This window comes from Mus musculus, chromosome 7 (assembly GCF_000001635.26).
Source record: "Mus musculus strain C57BL/6J chromosome 7, GRCm38.p6 C57BL/6J".
Classification (NCBI taxonomy): domain Eukaryota; kingdom Metazoa; phylum Chordata; class Mammalia; order Rodentia; family Muridae; genus Mus; species Mus musculus.
The window spans coordinates 76,586,527-76,604,318 of record NC_000073.6 but is presented as its reverse complement, the minus strand read 5'-3'; the positions used below and the strand labels follow the sequence as shown (position 1 = coordinate 76,604,318).

At 38.7% G+C, this 17,792-nt stretch overlaps 1 protein-coding gene across 2 annotated transcripts in view; it reads right to left on the bottom strand.

The window, feature by feature from the left end:
* Positions 1–17,792, bottom strand: part of Agbl1 (ATP/GTP binding protein-like 1) — an 895,108-nt gene that overhangs the window by 520,380 nt on the left and 356,936 nt on the right. For both annotated transcript variants that reach the window (XM_017322251.1, NM_001199224.1), the window contains exon 18: positions 14,770–14,950. In XM_017322251.1, coding sequence (XP_017177740.1) covers positions 14,770–14,950 — 181 coding nt within the window. The remainder of the gene's footprint in view (positions 1–14,769; positions 14,951–17,792) is intronic.

Sequence of the window (17,792 nt, the reverse complement as noted above, 5' to 3'; positions counted from 1 at the left end):
TTTGGGATGATAGGGATCCAATTTTTGTCAGAGAGAAACGTCTTTTGGGGAAGTATAAGTACAATGGAGGAGTCAATTCTCCTTTGACTTGATTTCATTTCATCTATTCTAGGAAACTAGGTAATCTTTATAGATAGCACGAATTTCTAAACTTTTCCCTTTCTCTGTATGATGAAACTCTTGAGTTGAGCCAAGTGTTTTGGACTGTTGTTCTGGATGTATTGTCTATTCGATGCCGTGGAATGCCTTCCATGACTGGCCAGAGGAGAGTAAGATGGTCCCTTAGATTATACACATTATTACTCAGTCTCTTGGTGGCCAGTTCCTCTAAATGAGAGCACCCAATAAGTCAATATCAAGATGGCCAGATTAATAGCTACATATTGGATTATATTTCTTAAAATCTTCCTCCCACGTGAGATCAGATGGACTTTCAGAGCTTTGATTACTATAGAAGAGTCTTGCTGTCTGAGTTTCCAGAGTTACCACCACAAATGATGAGCATTGATGTATGCAGTATATTTCTGGAGAGAGGCCCAGCCTTATCAGGACTTACAAACATTGTAATTTTTTTTCTTGACATTGGTCAAATACAGCCCAAAGCCTTGGGCATTTTCCCTTAACACTGCACTTAAGGGGAGAGAGTGACCCCAGTTCTACTGACAGTGAATCACCTGATAGCACATTAACCTAGCCCATCTCTTTACTCTACATCATGTCAAAATCACAATGAACCCCTAGGGAGCTTGTCAATATCTACGAGCTCTACTCTGCTTACACATTTGCCTGGAGTAGCTCGTCTTTGTTTAGCACACACATATGAGTTGTGAGCGAGAGTATTTTCTGAATGAAGGGACTGTTCTCGTCATGATAGTCTACATCACTAAGGAAACTATATAACAGAAAATAAACCAGGACCCTCTAGAACTAAGCCTAAGAAAAAGAAATGAGGGGCCTTGCCAGGGTGAAACTAAGACAAAATATAGACCATTAATATACTTGGAAAAGTACTTCTGTTTGATTTTTTTTTCCTAATTTCAGCATCCTTACTATAGATAAACTCTCCATGACAGCTAGTATGTAATTTAATTTGTATATTTTTATCTTAGATACTTTAGGACTCATAGAGCACTATTAACTATAGGCACATTCATTGCAAAGTGACTTTGAACTTACAATGAAGATACAAGGATAACGCCATCATCAGCTATCCTGTAAAGAAGAGACTATTGAAGCATGGGTGCTGTGCTCAGTCCCTTGGAGTACACATTAGAACTAAATAACTCACTGTGTACCTACACAGGGACATACCAAAAGCCAAAAGGATCTTCCTTGGCCAGGGTTATACCCATCTCTTTTTGCCATTCTACTTTCAGGAACCTTGATAAGACATGTCATCTTCAGATGTCCTCATTGACCTCCTAAAGGCTCTGTAACAGTACAATCACAATGCAATCCTATACCAGATTCCTTCAATTACTCACAAGTGGTATTCTCTAGGACACAAATAAATCTTCTATGGTGAGCCATCGCTAGTCCATTTTCCAAATTATCCAATTCAGAAAAACTTCTCACCCAAAGCTGTAGAAGTTGTAAGTGGATCACACAAGTTCTGTTCCTCCAAACGGAATGCTCTTAGCCACCGTGCTTCACGCTTCTTCATATAAAGGCTTCATACTGGGTCTGGACCTCAGTTAAATTCATGAAGGAAGATTACCCAAGTGGAGGCATCTTCAATGTATGTCTTCAATTTTGAGCCTGATTAAGTAACTTTAGGAAATGGCACATTCTTAACAATTTCTAGAGAGCCCCCATTGTAATATTTCAATGGCAATGACAAGTTCTATGTTTTTACATAAAAATCTGTTGGCCCAAAGTTTTCTAAACTTACAACAACAGAAATATTTAAATGCCTCATCACACCAGTCTGTGCCTTAGAACCCATATGGAAATGCTGGGCATGAGACACTGTCACTCATGCAAGCCTTTTCATTTACAGCTCCTGCTAACATCTGAGCTAACAGGTTTTTAACATTTCATCCATTTCAGTTCAGAGTTCTTTGTACTTTTTTAAAGGAATACTTATTTTTCTGGGTCCAAATATCATAATTTTATGCATAAGAGTATATATAACTATCTTTACGGGATGCAAAGTATTCAACTTTATATGGAAGAATACATGGAGGGACTGTCATTCACCAGGTAAGTTTATAGGCATAGATTCTAAATTCAACTCTGGCATTGTAGAGATTTAAAACCCTAGTGCCATTCACAGCATACATTTTTTTCTTTTATGAATAAAGAATGGAGCTGGACTTGCTGATATATTGAAATGCCTTTCAGCACTAATGTTACTGAATGCTAGAGCCTTTAGTTCTATAATAATGTAGTATGGTAAGTGGGAGGGTTTAAGTTACCCAGACACAGGAAGGGAAGAAGGGAGGAAGGAAGGAAGGAAGGGAGGGAGGGAGGGAGGGAGGAAGGGAGGAAGAAATGAGAACTCAGTTTAAGACTTTACTCAGTTGAACCAAAACCAAATATGCTATCTTTTTTCCACTGGATGCTTTTGGTTTCTTTGTCCAAGATCAGGTGACCATACGTGTGTGGGTTTATTGCTGGGTCTTCAATTCTATTCCATTGATCTACCTGTTTGTCTCTGTACCAATAGAGTATACATGAAAGAACTCATGGCTCCAGCTGAATACGTAGTACAGGATTGCCTTATCTGGCATCAATGGGAAAAAGGCTCAATGCCCCAGTGTAGGGGTATGCTAGGGTGGTAAAGTGGAAGTGGATGGGTGAATAGGGGAGCACCCTCATAGAGGCAGGGGAGGGGCTAGGATAGGGAGTTGTGGAGGGGAAACCAAGAAAGGGGGCAACATTTGAAACATAAATTAAAAAATACTTTACTCAGTTATTATGTCATGGTGTAGTTGTAATAAAGATGATAATGATGTCAGTGGCTAGAGAGAAGTTATTACATACTTTATGTCTATAGTTCATATTTTCCAAGATTTTAAATATTGAGATTATTCTCTAGAATAATGTAAGAGAGCAAGGGTATGTAATGAATTAATAAATCCATTTGACATGGCATTGTTAAAGCATGATGCTAAGATTCACAAAAGTATATATATATTTTTTTTCCTGGTGGTTTATCTGTCATGCCCACTCCAAAATAACTTCTTGCAAAAGTTTTAAGGAACTAAAGAGTGATGTTAGACTATAATTTAAGTGTTGCATAGGAAGGACCAAATTAGACCTTATATGATTTACAATCACAAGGAAAGAAAAACAACTGAAATACCAAAAACACTTAGGAAGATGACTACCAGACACAGGATTATAGTCATAATTGATGAAGGAAAATAACTGTTCTTCATTTCCACTGCTAATCATATAAAAACAAATGGTCTTAAATTGCATTGAGATAAAATTAGATTGCCCACTTGCATTTTAACTGTGATTGTTCTGCACTAGCCTATATCACTAACTGACACAACATCACCTGTGCTTAGGGATACACACTTGGTGGGAGTTAAGTCACATGAGTGCACCTCAATTAAAGAGAAGTTTATCTGCAGACAAAAGAATGGATAGCAAGCCATTCCTGGCAGTTTTCAAGCTCTGTTGATGATCCAGCTGAACATGCTAAATGCTGCTGTTGCAAACACAGCACTGTTGACAGGGAAATCTCTCCAGGGATTTTTTGGGCCAATTTCCTCTTTAAAGACCCAAGGCATAAGTCAACTAAGGGTGAGTGTCTTCAAAACACAATAATAACCACTCTAATTAGACACTGTCTCCTAAGCGGGATATCAACACAGCAGCAGTGACTGGTGCTAGTAAATTAAATTTTTTTAATCCTGCTGCAATCACTCCCCTGACATGCCCACCCTCCTGAAGCTCCCCTTTTGGTTATTTTTTATTTATTGTAATTACTTTAGTAATAAGATTTGTTTCCTTGTTATTATATATGTTACTGTGCAGAGTAACAAAAAAAATAATAGCCAAAAAGAGTTATGTATCTTATTTATCTCCTTGGCTGTTATTGGGCCAGGGGGAAGGGTAGAGAGCGGGGAAAGCTGTAAATAGAGAAGCAAGTGTTTGTTGGGGAGTGAAGATGTATGGGATCATATTTGCAAAAGGAAAGCAGGGCAATGAAGGAATAAGCCTAATAATTCAGAAGGGCTAGGTAGCTCAGAGAGATAAATAACCAGGCAAAGGCAACCTGGAAGGTAGGGTGGGGAGGATGGATCTTCATGACCAAAGTTTAAATGCTCTCTCTGGCTTTCCTCTGGCTTTCAGGGCACTGGGCAGAAAAATCAGGAACTAGACAGTAGTGAGGCTCTAAAGTGATTTCTCTATAACCAGCCCTACAAAGAGAAGTTTCCTGTGGCTCCTAATGAGGAGAACTTTCTGGAAACCTGAGCCTCTTCTGATCCTGAGTTTGGCATATATAGACTTCAGACTGGAGAAAAGAGATCCCATGGATCCAAGACCCGACTCTTTACAAATACCCTGAAAACTCTTATAGATGTCTTTATGGAGGTAGCTGATAATAGGCTGACTTCCTAGGGCAAGAAGTCAGGTTTTGTGTCTATTCTGATGGGCCAGATAAGTCATTCAACAACCAAGCATAAAGAAGAGAAAAAGGTCATTAGTTTCTATTCCTAAAATTCAAGCTGTCAATACCACTGTATTTTCACTAGAATTTAATCAGCTCTATAGTGACTTCCTGATATACCATAGATACATACAATATATGATATCTGGATATATCAAAAGGAGCCTTTCATGCCTTCAATCTCATCTCTTCTTTCTGTGATTTCTGTCATACTGGTATGACCTATCTGGGTCTCTTTGAGAAACTGAGGAATGAAAAGCAAGATAAAGATGATTAATCCAGGCTGGCCCAGCCACAGAGAAAAGCTTTGATGGTCACCACTAAAACCCAGGCATCACAGCAGTGAATGGAACCTTTCTTACTTTGCACAGTATTCTTTCAAAAGTCCTGTGATATTTGATCATGACACTAAGCAGGTAAGGCACAGTGGGTAGGGCTGGTGACCTTATAATATGCTGAAGGAATAGAAGTAGAGAGGTTAAGTAACTGGTCCAAAGCCACCCTGCTGAAAGGAAGTCAAGTTTGACCTCAGGCAGGATCTTTTGATTGTCTGGTCAGGATTATACACTGTAATGTCCCTGCAACCACTACAGAGAGATAAAACAGGAACCAGGACAAAGGATGATAATTTTTTTTTCCCCTTGAGAAAGGCAATGTGATCTTATGGAACTCTGATAACAGAATGGACTCCACCTCCCACCACGAAGCAGGCACCCTCCCGATGAGATTTGAGATTAAATAACATTTTTTGTTTTCAAAAGCATCCTGTGTTTTGGCAGGGCTGTGAGGTCTGTGCTTCCCACTTCCAGTTACAGAATTGTTTGTGTGTTAGGAGGACGTATATTTCACTAGATACGCGGTAAATGAAATGGTGGTTGAAACACTGCGTCTCTATAGGACTTAAGAACTGTTTTCACAGAGATTTCTAAGGATATGTTGAAAGGACATGTTAGGAGTTGGGCATGCCTTGATCACATATGTCTAAAGGGCATATTGTGAAAGAAGAATGTTGTCCTGAGCCTCCTACTAACCTGCTATCCCTGCTCCCATTTCTTTCCCCTCTAAAAGGGCTGGTGGAGGAAGCAAGAGGGGAGTGGCTCTGGAATGCAGTCAAACATGTGAACTTGTTCAGCCAATGAAGGATCAAAACATTTAACAAAACAAACACATTTTTCCCAAGAGCCTCAGTCCCCACTTGATCAATGATTCTGCAACATTGGCTCATTTTTAATTTAATACTTCTGGGAAGTGGGGTGGCGAAACCCATCAACTACAGGCACAGTTGGCAAGAGCTGGGTATTAGCAGTTGGCAGCATTTATTATCGCTGTTTATGATGGAATAAATTAGGTTTATGCTGATATAATTAATAACCCTAAATTTGGGAATAATAAATAGCAATATTTATTCAAATCTTAAATGTCTGCGAAAGGAAAATGGAGCCCTAAAGCCCCTGGTCCAGTCTGCACGTGCAGGCAATGGAGGAAGCCCTGGAGAATGCTCTCCCAAAGTGATCTAGCATTGGGCACTATGCTAATGACTTAACAGCAGGACCTTAAAAGTTCCCAGAGCAAATCATTTCTGATCTCCATGAACAAGTTCATCAGCAAGATCGAGTGTGTCGCTTTTCCTCTGAACCAGGACTCCATTGTTCTGAGCCCACACTGTGCCTGCAGTGTATGAACAGAGGAGGATTGTCAGTCACAGCAAACACCACATTCTTTATGGGCTTCCCTGTCTCCTTCCACCTGTCAGGAGAGGTGACAAGAAAGCTCTGCAATTTCCCTCCAGACTAGGAGTTTAGAAATACTGACAGGCATTCATAAGGAAAGAATTTAAGCCAGGAAAAAAAAAAGTCTCTTGGATATCCTTTATTTTTAAATTTAAATTTTTGCCTTTCCTTTTATGAAGTGGTAGGGGGGAAACTATGAGATCAAACTATTCCTTTTTCTTGTCTCATTTGTCTAATAAAATTTATTAGAATACAGAATGGATCAAGAGAGGCTTCTATCCCTTCCACTGAAACTGGGAGGTAGGTGGAGAAAATTATAGTTCCTCTGACTAGATCAAAGTAACAAATTTTCCAGTGTTGAACGTAAGCAAGACAAAGCAAAGAGATAAGATATTCTCCACTCCCCTCCTCTCAGAGCCCCCAAACACAGAGGAACACAAACAGGGTAGAACCAGAATCTAGACTAACATTTTAATATTGAAATTATGAATAAATGGGAGAGATTCCCAGCTTTCTGGGAATTCTACAAATTAGAAGTCACAACTATAAAAGATTAAAGTCATATGTATCCTATCATACCAATGGAAATATTAATATTCACAATGTATCATATTTACAAGGGTATGAACAGCCAGCAGCACTGTCCATTTTTAGTGTGGACATAAACCTATGAAGTTTATAATAGAAGGAACTCAATCAAATAGGCATCAAATACACAATTTACAAAATATTTGATTCTACTATCTGAACTTAAAAATTTAGATTCATGAAATGGCCAAATAAACTCATTATGAACATAGCAATACTACTCATATGTAAGTTGTTTACAATGGAAAATTGTTTATTACCTGTTGACCATCAATGCTCTGAGATTGCTGTTTGAAAGATAATAATGATTGCATTATTTTCCCTGGAAGATTTTGTTAGTCTTTAAGTTATATTATAGAATATATGATTTGTGGAAAGTATCAATAGATGTGATCCTATGATTATATTTAAAGAAATAGATGATAAACCTAGATGTCAGTTTATTAACTAAGGTATCTTTCTAACTGTGCTTTCTGTGGAATTCTGAAAGAACCTCCGTTACAAGATTTTAAGTGACTAATCCACTTTTTTTTTTCATTTTTTTTAATTAGGTATTTTCTTCATTTACGTTTCCAATGCTATCCCAAAAGTCCCCCATACCCTCCCCCCTCCCTACTCCTCTACCCACCCACTCCCACTTCTTGGCCCTGGCATTCCCCTGTACTGGGGAATATAAAGTTTGCAAAACCAATGGGCCTCTCTTTCCACTGATGGCCACAAAAATATTCCTAAATTTGGATGCTTTTTAAAATTTACTTGTTTTTAAATTTTTGGTGTTTATTAAATTCAAGTACAGTGTTATATATTTCCAAATGGAAGTTTCATGGACAGTTTATTTTGGTTGATTCTTCTGCTTCCTAGTCCTGCTCATCTCCCCATCCGACCTCACCTTTTTCCACTGTACCTCCTTGCCCCCATTTCTATAATACTGAACTTTCTACGGAGTATAAATTTTCTGTTTATTTTTGTTATATATGTGTGCATGTTTTGTCTGCATGTAAGTATATGCACTACGTGTGTGTCTGGTGCCCATGGAGGCCAGAAGAGAGTAATTGATCTCCTAGAACTGATATGGAAAAGTTGTGAGCTGCCCTGGAAGTACTGAAAACTGAAACCAAATCCTCTGCAAGAGCAGCAGCTATGCGTAACCATGGAATATGTATCTTTTATCCCACTGGAAACAGTGAACTTTTTTTTTTTTTAATAAAGAAGTAACATCTATGTGGTGCTAAGACACATACATTTAAGTGCAACATGGGTGGTTCATCCCTATAATCTCAACATACATTTAGGGGGATTGCTATGAATCTGAAGCCAGCCTGGATTGCATCATAAGTTTCAAGCCAGACGTTCTATTTCAAAGAAATAAACAAACAAAGCCAAAACAAAACAAGCCAAATGATGTTGCATATCAGGTACTTGATATAAAGACATCCTATTGGTTGTTATCAAAAGCAACCAGTCAGACAGTGCTTAGAACCCCTCTCTCATTGGCTTCCATGGAGGTTCTATCCATAAAAAGTCACAAGAGAAAAAAGGTCACAATTCCTGCTACCCGTTGCTAATCAACATGACTGAAGCAGATGCAGACAATATTACTTTTCTATAGAACTTCTCCATCCTCCTAGGTACAACTGCTACACGTCTGCCAAGAAACCAGAAGCAAGAAGGATTAAATGGTATTCTGCATTTGGACTCAGACCATTCCAGACTCCTCTGTCCCCTAGCCTATGCCCTGTTGTCCACTCAAACCCCAGCAGGTTCTGCCCTAGTTTTCTTTCTTATACTGTGATCGATATCATGACTCAAAGCACAATGGGGAAAGAGTTTATTTGACTTATACTTCCATGTCAATGTATCAAGGAAGAAAGTCAGGACCTGAAATCAAGTAGTAACCTGGAGGAAGGCGTTCCCCTGTACTGAGGCATATAAAGTTTGCACAACCAATGGGCCTCTCTTTCCACTGATGGCTGACTAGGCCATCTTCTGATACATATGCAGCTAGGGACACGAGCTCTGGGGGGTACTTGTTAGTTCATATTGTTGTTCCACCTACAGGGTTGCAGTTCCCTTTAGCTCCTTGGGTACTTTCTCTAGCTCCTACATTGGGAGCCCTGTGATCCATCCAATAGCTGACTGTGAGCATCCACTTCTGTGTTTGTTAGGCCCCGGCATAGTCTCACAAGAGACAGCCATATCTGGGTCCTTTCAGCAAAATCTTGCCAGGGCCAAGAAGTTGGAGTGGGTGGGTGGGGGAGCATGTGGGGGACTTTTGGGATAGCATTGGAAATGTAAATGAAATAAATACATAATAAAAGAAAAAAGAAAAAAAAGAAAGTCAAGCAGAGATTGTGAAGGAAAGAAGCTTCCTGTCTCCTTCCGTTTGGCGAGTTCAACTTCCTTTCCTAGATTGCCCAAGTTCACAGCTCAGGCATGACCCTGTCCTCTGTGGGTTGAGCACCCCCCCCCACACACACACACACACACACTTCCACATCAGTTCAAAATTAAGAAAATGTCTTACAGACATGGCCCAGGTCAGTCTAATCTAGCTAGACAATTCCTCCACCTCCATTCCCTCTTCCTAAGTGACTATGGGTTATGTCAAAATGACAGCTGCAGCTAACTATGACAGCCCCGACTCGGTTTTCAACCCCTAGCATTTGTAGCAGCCACTCAAGACTCTAAGTTCTGGCACATCGACCTCTGCCTATTTTTTTCCTCCATCCTTACAGGGAACACCTGTTTCTTCTGTTTGTAATAATTTGTTGACTTTGTTACTAGTTGTAACAGTCAGACATGTAACATTGGTCCAGACCAATTAATCACAGCATGGGCCATAGTGAGAATGAAATAAGACAACATAAGTAAAATAATTAGGTACTTTCTTGGCCCATAAAAGGTACTGAATGATTTTTTAGGTCAAGTCTGAATGTGATTTTCTTGTAGGAAGTTAAAGCCTTCACAGTCTGCAGTACAGTAGACCATTGGCCCACACTTGAAATGGTCCCAAGATTGTTAAGGTTGTTGAGTTTTTTATGTGATTTTTATAATTTGAATTGTTTCCTCTCATACATTATGTGGTTACATTTTAAACACCTTGCTGTGCTTGCTTGTACTAGGTTCTGGGCGTATTATTGTTGTTTGTGTCTGGTCCACAATGCATTTGGAAGAAGATGATCATGTTTATGGAGTTGGACATACTCCTAGGATCAATATGCTTAGTCTCCTGTGAATGCTCAGGCTCTGTGTTGGCTTTGCAAGAAGTATGGTGATGCTACCTACCATCAACACCCAAAATTTAACAAATGAAAAGCAGGCTTGGCTTCTCCCCCCATTCTCTCTCTCCCCGTTTCTGTAGGATCTATACCCATTTGGCAGCTTGAAAGCCATCTGCTTTCTCTTCCATTCCCACTTTAATCTATCTACCAGTCCTGGTTTAACCTGGTTTGCTAATTCTCATTCTCTTCTATCCTGTGTTGAGAAGAATTGCAAGTCTCCGAATCACTGCATTGCTCCTGCCTCCCTGAGAACTCAGCCTGATTCAATACATAGCCCAGCCAGGAGATGGGAAATTGTTTTTTTTTTTTGGAATTAATCATAACAGATACAACACAGTATTTGTTTCCCTGTTCAGACTTGCGTTGCTAAGGGATCCTTGACTTGGCAAGGCTCACTAAATTTTTCTTCCTAGAAATTCTGGCTGTGTCTCTCTGACCACTATTATCAAAATCTCCCAGTCATCCTCAGAGGTTCCATCACCAGTGCCACAAAAGGAAACTGCTCTATTGTGACACATGTGTGCCAGCTCTGTGGAGGTCCATGATAAGTTTTAAATTTAAATTTAAAACTTAAATTAAAAGTTTGTAATGGGCTTGAGAAAATAACTTGATCTGTAAAACACTTGCCTTCCAAGCATTAGAAGGTAAATTGGGTCCCCAGAACCAATGTTAGAAACAAAACAGCTGGGTACGAAAGCTAGCACTCGAAATTCCAGAACTGGAGAAGTAAAAACAGGTAGAGCACTGGGGTTCTCTGATCAGCCAGCTTACCTGATATGTTCCAGGTCAGTGAAATATAGATGGATAGTGTATTAGTCAAGGTTCTTTAAAGGAAAAGTAACCTGATAGAAGTGTGTGTGTGTGTGTGTGTGTGTGTGTGTGTGTGTGTGTGTGTGAGAGAGAGAGAGAGAAAGAGAGAGAGAGAGGATATCAAATGTATAACTAAATTGTATATTCATATAATATGTTTTATATTTCATATATATCAAAGGGTTACTTATTAAAATGACTGAAAGGCTGTGGAATAAGTAGTCTAAGAATGGCTTTATCCCAACCAATAAGCCAGCAATCCAGTATTTGTTCAGTCAAAAAGACAACATACCTCAGCAGTACCAATCTGATGTTAGAATCCCAGGAATTTATGGGGAGCAGTTGGTCTTCTGTCTATATTGGAATCCCAAAAAGTAGATTCTAGTACAAGTATGGAAATGTCTCAGCAACAAGAAAAATATATGTATCAGTTAGAGTGAGGGTAAGCAGGCAAAAGCCAAAATGTTTTCTTCTTCCTTGTTCTTTTATGTATGCTGCCACCAGAAAGCATGACAGTGGTTGTGAGTGAGGGGTCTTCTAACCTCAAATGACCTTGATTTTCTTCAATCAAGAACATCCCTCATAGGTATGCCCAGATGCTTAGGTGTTAGTTGATCCTAGATGTAGTTGAACTGATAAACAAAATTACCCATCATAGACATCGTCTGAGGAACAACATCTAAAACTATGCTTTGTTCTCTCTGTGTACACAGGCATGCATGTGTTCAAATACCTGAGCTGAGCATATAAGCAAATGCATAAGTTTACTAAGTGTAGTTTAGCTCTAATTAACATAGTGATGTTTGGAGTCACTAACTGGATGCAGAGATTACCTCCTTTTAGTCAAACAGAGCACTTCTGGGACTTAAGATGTCTGCTAATAGCATTTTGTCCAGAGAAAACCAGTGACATTCTGAACATTGGGAATGATAACCATTTACTATATTTAGGTGAACTACATCAAGTTTAGGGAATATTTCTCATTAGAAATCAAAATGAAAACAAGAAGAATTTTAACTATACATGGAAGACTGGCACAATAGTTGAAGCTCAGAGAGCAAAAACTACACCACAATAAGAGTAAACACCTACCTAATTATACACAATGGTGTAGGCATGACAAGACAATGAAATATCAACTACAAAAGTATCTCAAGTGAAAATTAGATGAAGCACACTTTAAGTCCATTCTGAAATGGGCTTAGGAACTAGAGTTTATAGCTTTATATTGTGAAATGCCGTGTATGCATGGCAGCATTGAGTCCTTTGCATAATGTTATGCTATGGCCTGCTGATTATTCTATCTGTGGAGAGTGTTATGATTTCCCATTCCTTTTCAGACATACTTGTTTGTTCAGTCCAAGTGATCTACAAAGTGCCTCAGGCTCTATGATGAAAGATGTTGTATAAATAAAAGAGCAATCAGAGTCATAATAAATAATAGTAATGATGATGAATGCCATTGTCACTGGGAAGAAGCTGCCCTGCCATTTGGGGAACAAAGTAACCAGCTGTGAGCTGGAAATAATGTGTGCACCAGCCAACAGGCTCCTCAGTGGCTAAAACCCCATTAACTTTGACCAAAGACCTGGAGCAAGCCATAATTTGGAGGTATGAGTATGCGAAATAGGAGCTTCAACACTTAATCCCTGAGCTTGAACATGAAATCCTGAGCTTTGGCTATGTGCGACTCTTTTTTTTCCAGAAAAGTCAATCAGGAGTGCATTATTATCTTCTACCAAAGGGGAAAACTAAGTAGATCAGGGAGCACCCAGAGGTCCTGTTCAGTTAAAACACCTAATCTGATAGGCTTTCCAATTTCTTTCTGACCCAAGATAGATCCATGGAAAGAGAGAAGCCAAGTTGGATAATAAAATAACCAAATGGGGTCATGCCCATCAAGATACCTTCCTTAACTATTTCCCATCCATGTAGGCTGAGAAAGACTGCTAGTAAAAGTCTTAGCTGCTCAAGCCAGGAGCAGTCAGAGATCAACTGTGGGCTTAGAGGAACACATGACAGGAGCCAGGTGAACTGTGAGTAGCCTTAAAAGACACCACTCCAGGGCCTGATCCCCAAAGATGCTAGAAGCCTCATTGCTGCTGGAGGAGGCTGATGCTCTTCAGTGAAGCACCTGACCTCCTGATCCTCAATTCAGTCAGCATTGAGCAGTCCTCATCAAACAATTTCTACCAAGAAAATAAGAAATCAATGAATGAATAATTCAATTAGCAATTAAGAAAGAAAATAAGCAGATAGATAGATAGATAGATAGATAGATAGATAGATAGATAGATAGATAGATAGACAGACAGACAGACAGACAGACAGATAGATAGATAGATAGATAGATAGATAATACCTGTGAACTACTGAGCTAACCTACTTGTGTTACTAATAAATTACATACAGATTGGTACACTCTTTCTTTTGTTGTTTTTCTTTCTTCATTTATACTTAATTCATTCTTTCCTTTTGTATCTATTTCTTTTATATTCTATAGCTTTTATTTACATTGACAGGTTTTGACATATTACATGCTTTGGATTTGTCTTAGTTCTTTTATATTATTTAATTTTATGTTATGTTATATATTATATGAACATATGTATAATTAATATATAAAATTTATGTTCTATATAATATATAATGTGTATATATCATATATAGTACATGTAGTCATTATATTCTTAACACCTTAAATTTGATCTATCTTTGTAGTTATCCAAAAAGAAGTTTATTGGAGTTGTTTAATATTTCATTTCCTTTCCTGAAAGAATTAACTTTTTACTCATTTTGTTTAAGACGTGTGATCATTTATATGTTTTTGTGTTTCTTTATGACCCTTTTTATTTGTTGCTTTCCAACTCTTTATTCTCACCTTATTTTCTGTATTATTTAAAATTAATGTTTGCATCTATGCTAATGATATTCTAAAGTATCATTTTCATTTTAGTCTTTGAAATAATTTTTTCCTCACATATTTTCTGTTCATATTTCATTTTGTTCATCTATGGAACAGGATCTCCATTCTTATAGGACAAAGAGTCATCTCTTACTAAAAAAGGCTACTTGAATATCTGTAAATGTTAGTCCTGCCACTCCCTAGTCATGTGACCTTGGAGTCCTCATCTGAGCCTGAGCTCAAACTCTGAGCCCTTCTGACAGGCCTCAGAGTTTTATTCCACGATACATCTTAAAGATAAGCAACAGCATTTTGAAAATGCAAATAACATACTTCTCTTTTCCAAACAACATTCCATTCCATTGATGTGAAACTCTTAATTATATCCAGAAACAAGTAATACATAACTGAACAAATATTTCTTTGCAGCTACATGTAATCCTAGTGCAGAAGCACTTGTAGTCACCAGGAAGTCTAATGGACTGAACCCTGAAGTACCACTGGGTCATCAAATGAACTGGGGGAGTTTTTGGTACCCTGTATACCCATGCCCTCCTTTACAAATGAAGCACTGGACTAGGTTAGTTGTGTGATGCTGATACTAAATGCTTATGTTTTCAGCTATTCCTATTAAAAGAAATACCATGAGACATACAAATATGCATGGAGGGGACATTGTTAATTGGTTCAGATAGATGGAGCCCAAGGGAGATCCCTATAGAGTATCAAGGCCTCTACACTCATGCCACTTTGATGAGATGGCAGTGGATTTCTACTATAGTGACACAAATGCAGTAGTGAATCCATTGGACCGGACAGGTGACATACTTGCCATTGATGACACCATCTGGGTTGAGCATAGGGATGATCTTGAACACGAAGTTTTCCCTCAGGAGCTTTGCCACGGGGTCACTGCTGACTAGGAACTCCAAGGTTCCCTTCATCACCCAGCTGGCATTGCTCTCTCCTGGGTGAACTCGGGCTGTGATCACCTGATATGGACGACAGCCTGCAGGAAAGGAAGGCACAATAAAATTAAACCTAGATATGTTTTCCATTTCCATCAACAGTCTCTGGGGCAAAGGAATGATACCTGAAGGGTTTGAAGTCTTAAGTAGATTGTTTCTAATATATATAATCTACATTTATCCATTTTCCATCTGTCTCCAGAAGCTTTGAGACTCAAGAGTCTGAGGACACCAAGACTCTGGGCTGTTATCAAAGCAAAGTACTTTGTGGTATGATAAAAAAAAAAAAACCACAAAGCAGATTTTAAACCAATTAACTCTCCACAGTCCATTAGCAAGATGCTGGCTATCAAAGATATTCAGATATCCAAAGCAGACTGAATCTTATCTTAATCATTTACCAGCTCTGACTGAATGACCAGCAAATGACTAAGTCTCTTGATGCCCCTTTCCGCATCTGTAAAATGGGGCTGTTTACAATAATGACCTCATGTGATTAGAAAAACAAAAAAGATGTAAATAGAAAGTGTCAAATACCATTCCTGCTATTCAGTCCATGTTAGCTCACTCCTTAATCAATTGCAGTCTGTGGAGGTGGGGGAGAGGATAAGCCCTTCTATTCCCTAGCAGAGACTGAAAGCAAGGAGATTATTGGTGGATGGTTGAAAGACAACAAATCTGATCTTTCAAAGGAAGGGATTAGCACCTGCAGACTTGCAGACACACTCTTAAGATGACTTCCTTCACCTGCAGATAGAGACAAAGTGTGGAGCAGAAACTGAAGGAAAGACCATCCAGAGACTGCCCCACCTGGGAATCCATCCCATACAGTCACCAAACCCAGATACTATTGTGGATGCCAAGAAGTGCTTGCTGACAGGAGCCTGATATAACTGTCTCCTGAGAGGCTATACCAGTGCCTGACAAATACACAGGTGGATTCTCTCAGCCAATTATTGGACTGAATACAGGGTCCTCAGTGGAGGAGCTGAAGAAAGGAGCCAGGGAGCTGAAGGGGCTTGGAGCCCCATAGAAGGAAAAACAATATGAACCAACCAGTACCCCTAGAGCTCCCAGGGACTAAACTACCAACCAAAGAGTACACATGGAGGGCCCCATGGCTACAGCCATATATGTAGCAGAGGATGATCTTGTTGTTCATCAATGGGAGTAGAGGCCCTTGGTCCTGTGAATGCTTGATGCCCAAGAGTGGGGGAATGCCAGGACCAGGGTGGGTGGGTTGGTGAACAGGGGGAGGGGTGAGGGGATAGGGGCTTTTGGAGAGGAAACTAGGAAAGGGGATAACATTTGAAATGTAAATAAAGAAAATATATAATAATAATAATAATAATAATAATAATAATAATAATAATAAAACAAAAAATGAAGAAAAAATAGAAAACCAAAAATTAAAAAATAAAAAGATGTAGGAAGAAGGAATGAAAGGCTTATTTTATACAAACTAGGAATGGAAAGAAGTTTTGCTTATTAATATAGTGTTATAAAAGGGGTATAAATTGTGTTTTTGTCAGAGCCTCAGAGGTTTGACTTGTAGCCTCTACATAACTAATTTTTATAAATGTTTCATAGCTGAGTCAGTAAAATACATGTTTAATTTTTTAAAAAAAGATGACTTCCTTCACTTTGTAAAGAGGGTAAAGGGAATGCTGAGTCACAGCAAGTGACTGCATAGGTCTCACGAAGGCTATAGCAGTGATGGACAGGGAAGCTCACTGGTCTGCCTTTTAGTCACAGAAGACAGCAGAAGCACCCTAGCACTTAAATATATTCTTGACCATTCCTGGGCTCATACAGAAAGGTGGTTGATGTGTTTATTGGTCTGTCTGTTTTGGTGGTAGAGATTGCTCCTGGTACCCTGCACTTGCTAGGCAAGGGTTATACTGCTGCACTGTATCCCCAGCCTGAGGACAGTGCTGTGAGTGACTACTAATGTCTATTCTCCATATACTCAAAGAGAAAGAAAGAAAGAAGGCATCGTATCAATAATTCACTTTTGTCAACTGTAAACCCATGGCCAAATCTGTGGATGGACTTTTTTTTCTGACTTCCTTTTTATTTTGCATCCTCTCTTGATTCTTGACTGTTCCTAATCTTGCTCTAATAACATAAATAAATTGATCATAAATAAATTTAGTCACTAAACAGCCTAAAGGTTAATAAAGAAATAATTTATTTACATATAGTTTGAATTAGTCCAAACTAAGTGAGGACTTTGTACTTTTCAGTGATAGGACTTTTTTATATGGAAACAATCTTTATCTCTCATTACACACACATACACAAAAATATAAAACTGAGTATTGATCTCGGGTCTTGAAGAGCAGACAACAAAATATACAAATGAGCCTTCATATTACTGATTTATGTTAATATTACCAATTAGGACCAAAAAGATTCACTTTCTCTTTCATATTTCTCCCACCAGTCATTGATCCACTGAGGTCTAGACATAAGGGGTATAAGTCAAGGCGCCTTTTCCGACAATAGTGAGAGCAGTTTGCTTCAATTTTTTGTAGGTCATCTATATATTAGAGGTAATTTTCAGCTATTCATTTCCTTAAGCAAGTGTCTTGAACCTATTCCAGGAACTGCAACAGACATTGGGTTGTGAAAGTCAAATAAATTAAAGACCTTGTTCTAGAAGAGGCCATAGCATTTGTCAGTAGTGACACATATGCAAGCATACAACAAAAAGAGACCTAATGGAGGGGTGTACAGAGCACCAACAATAGATCTGAGAAGAGAAGGACATTTCCAGGATATGATGCTATTTGGACTGTCTTGAAGTATAAGCAATGTTTTATCAGACAAGAAAAGCTTAAAGGATCTTCAAGAGTAAAAAGAAAATGAGGAAGAAGATGA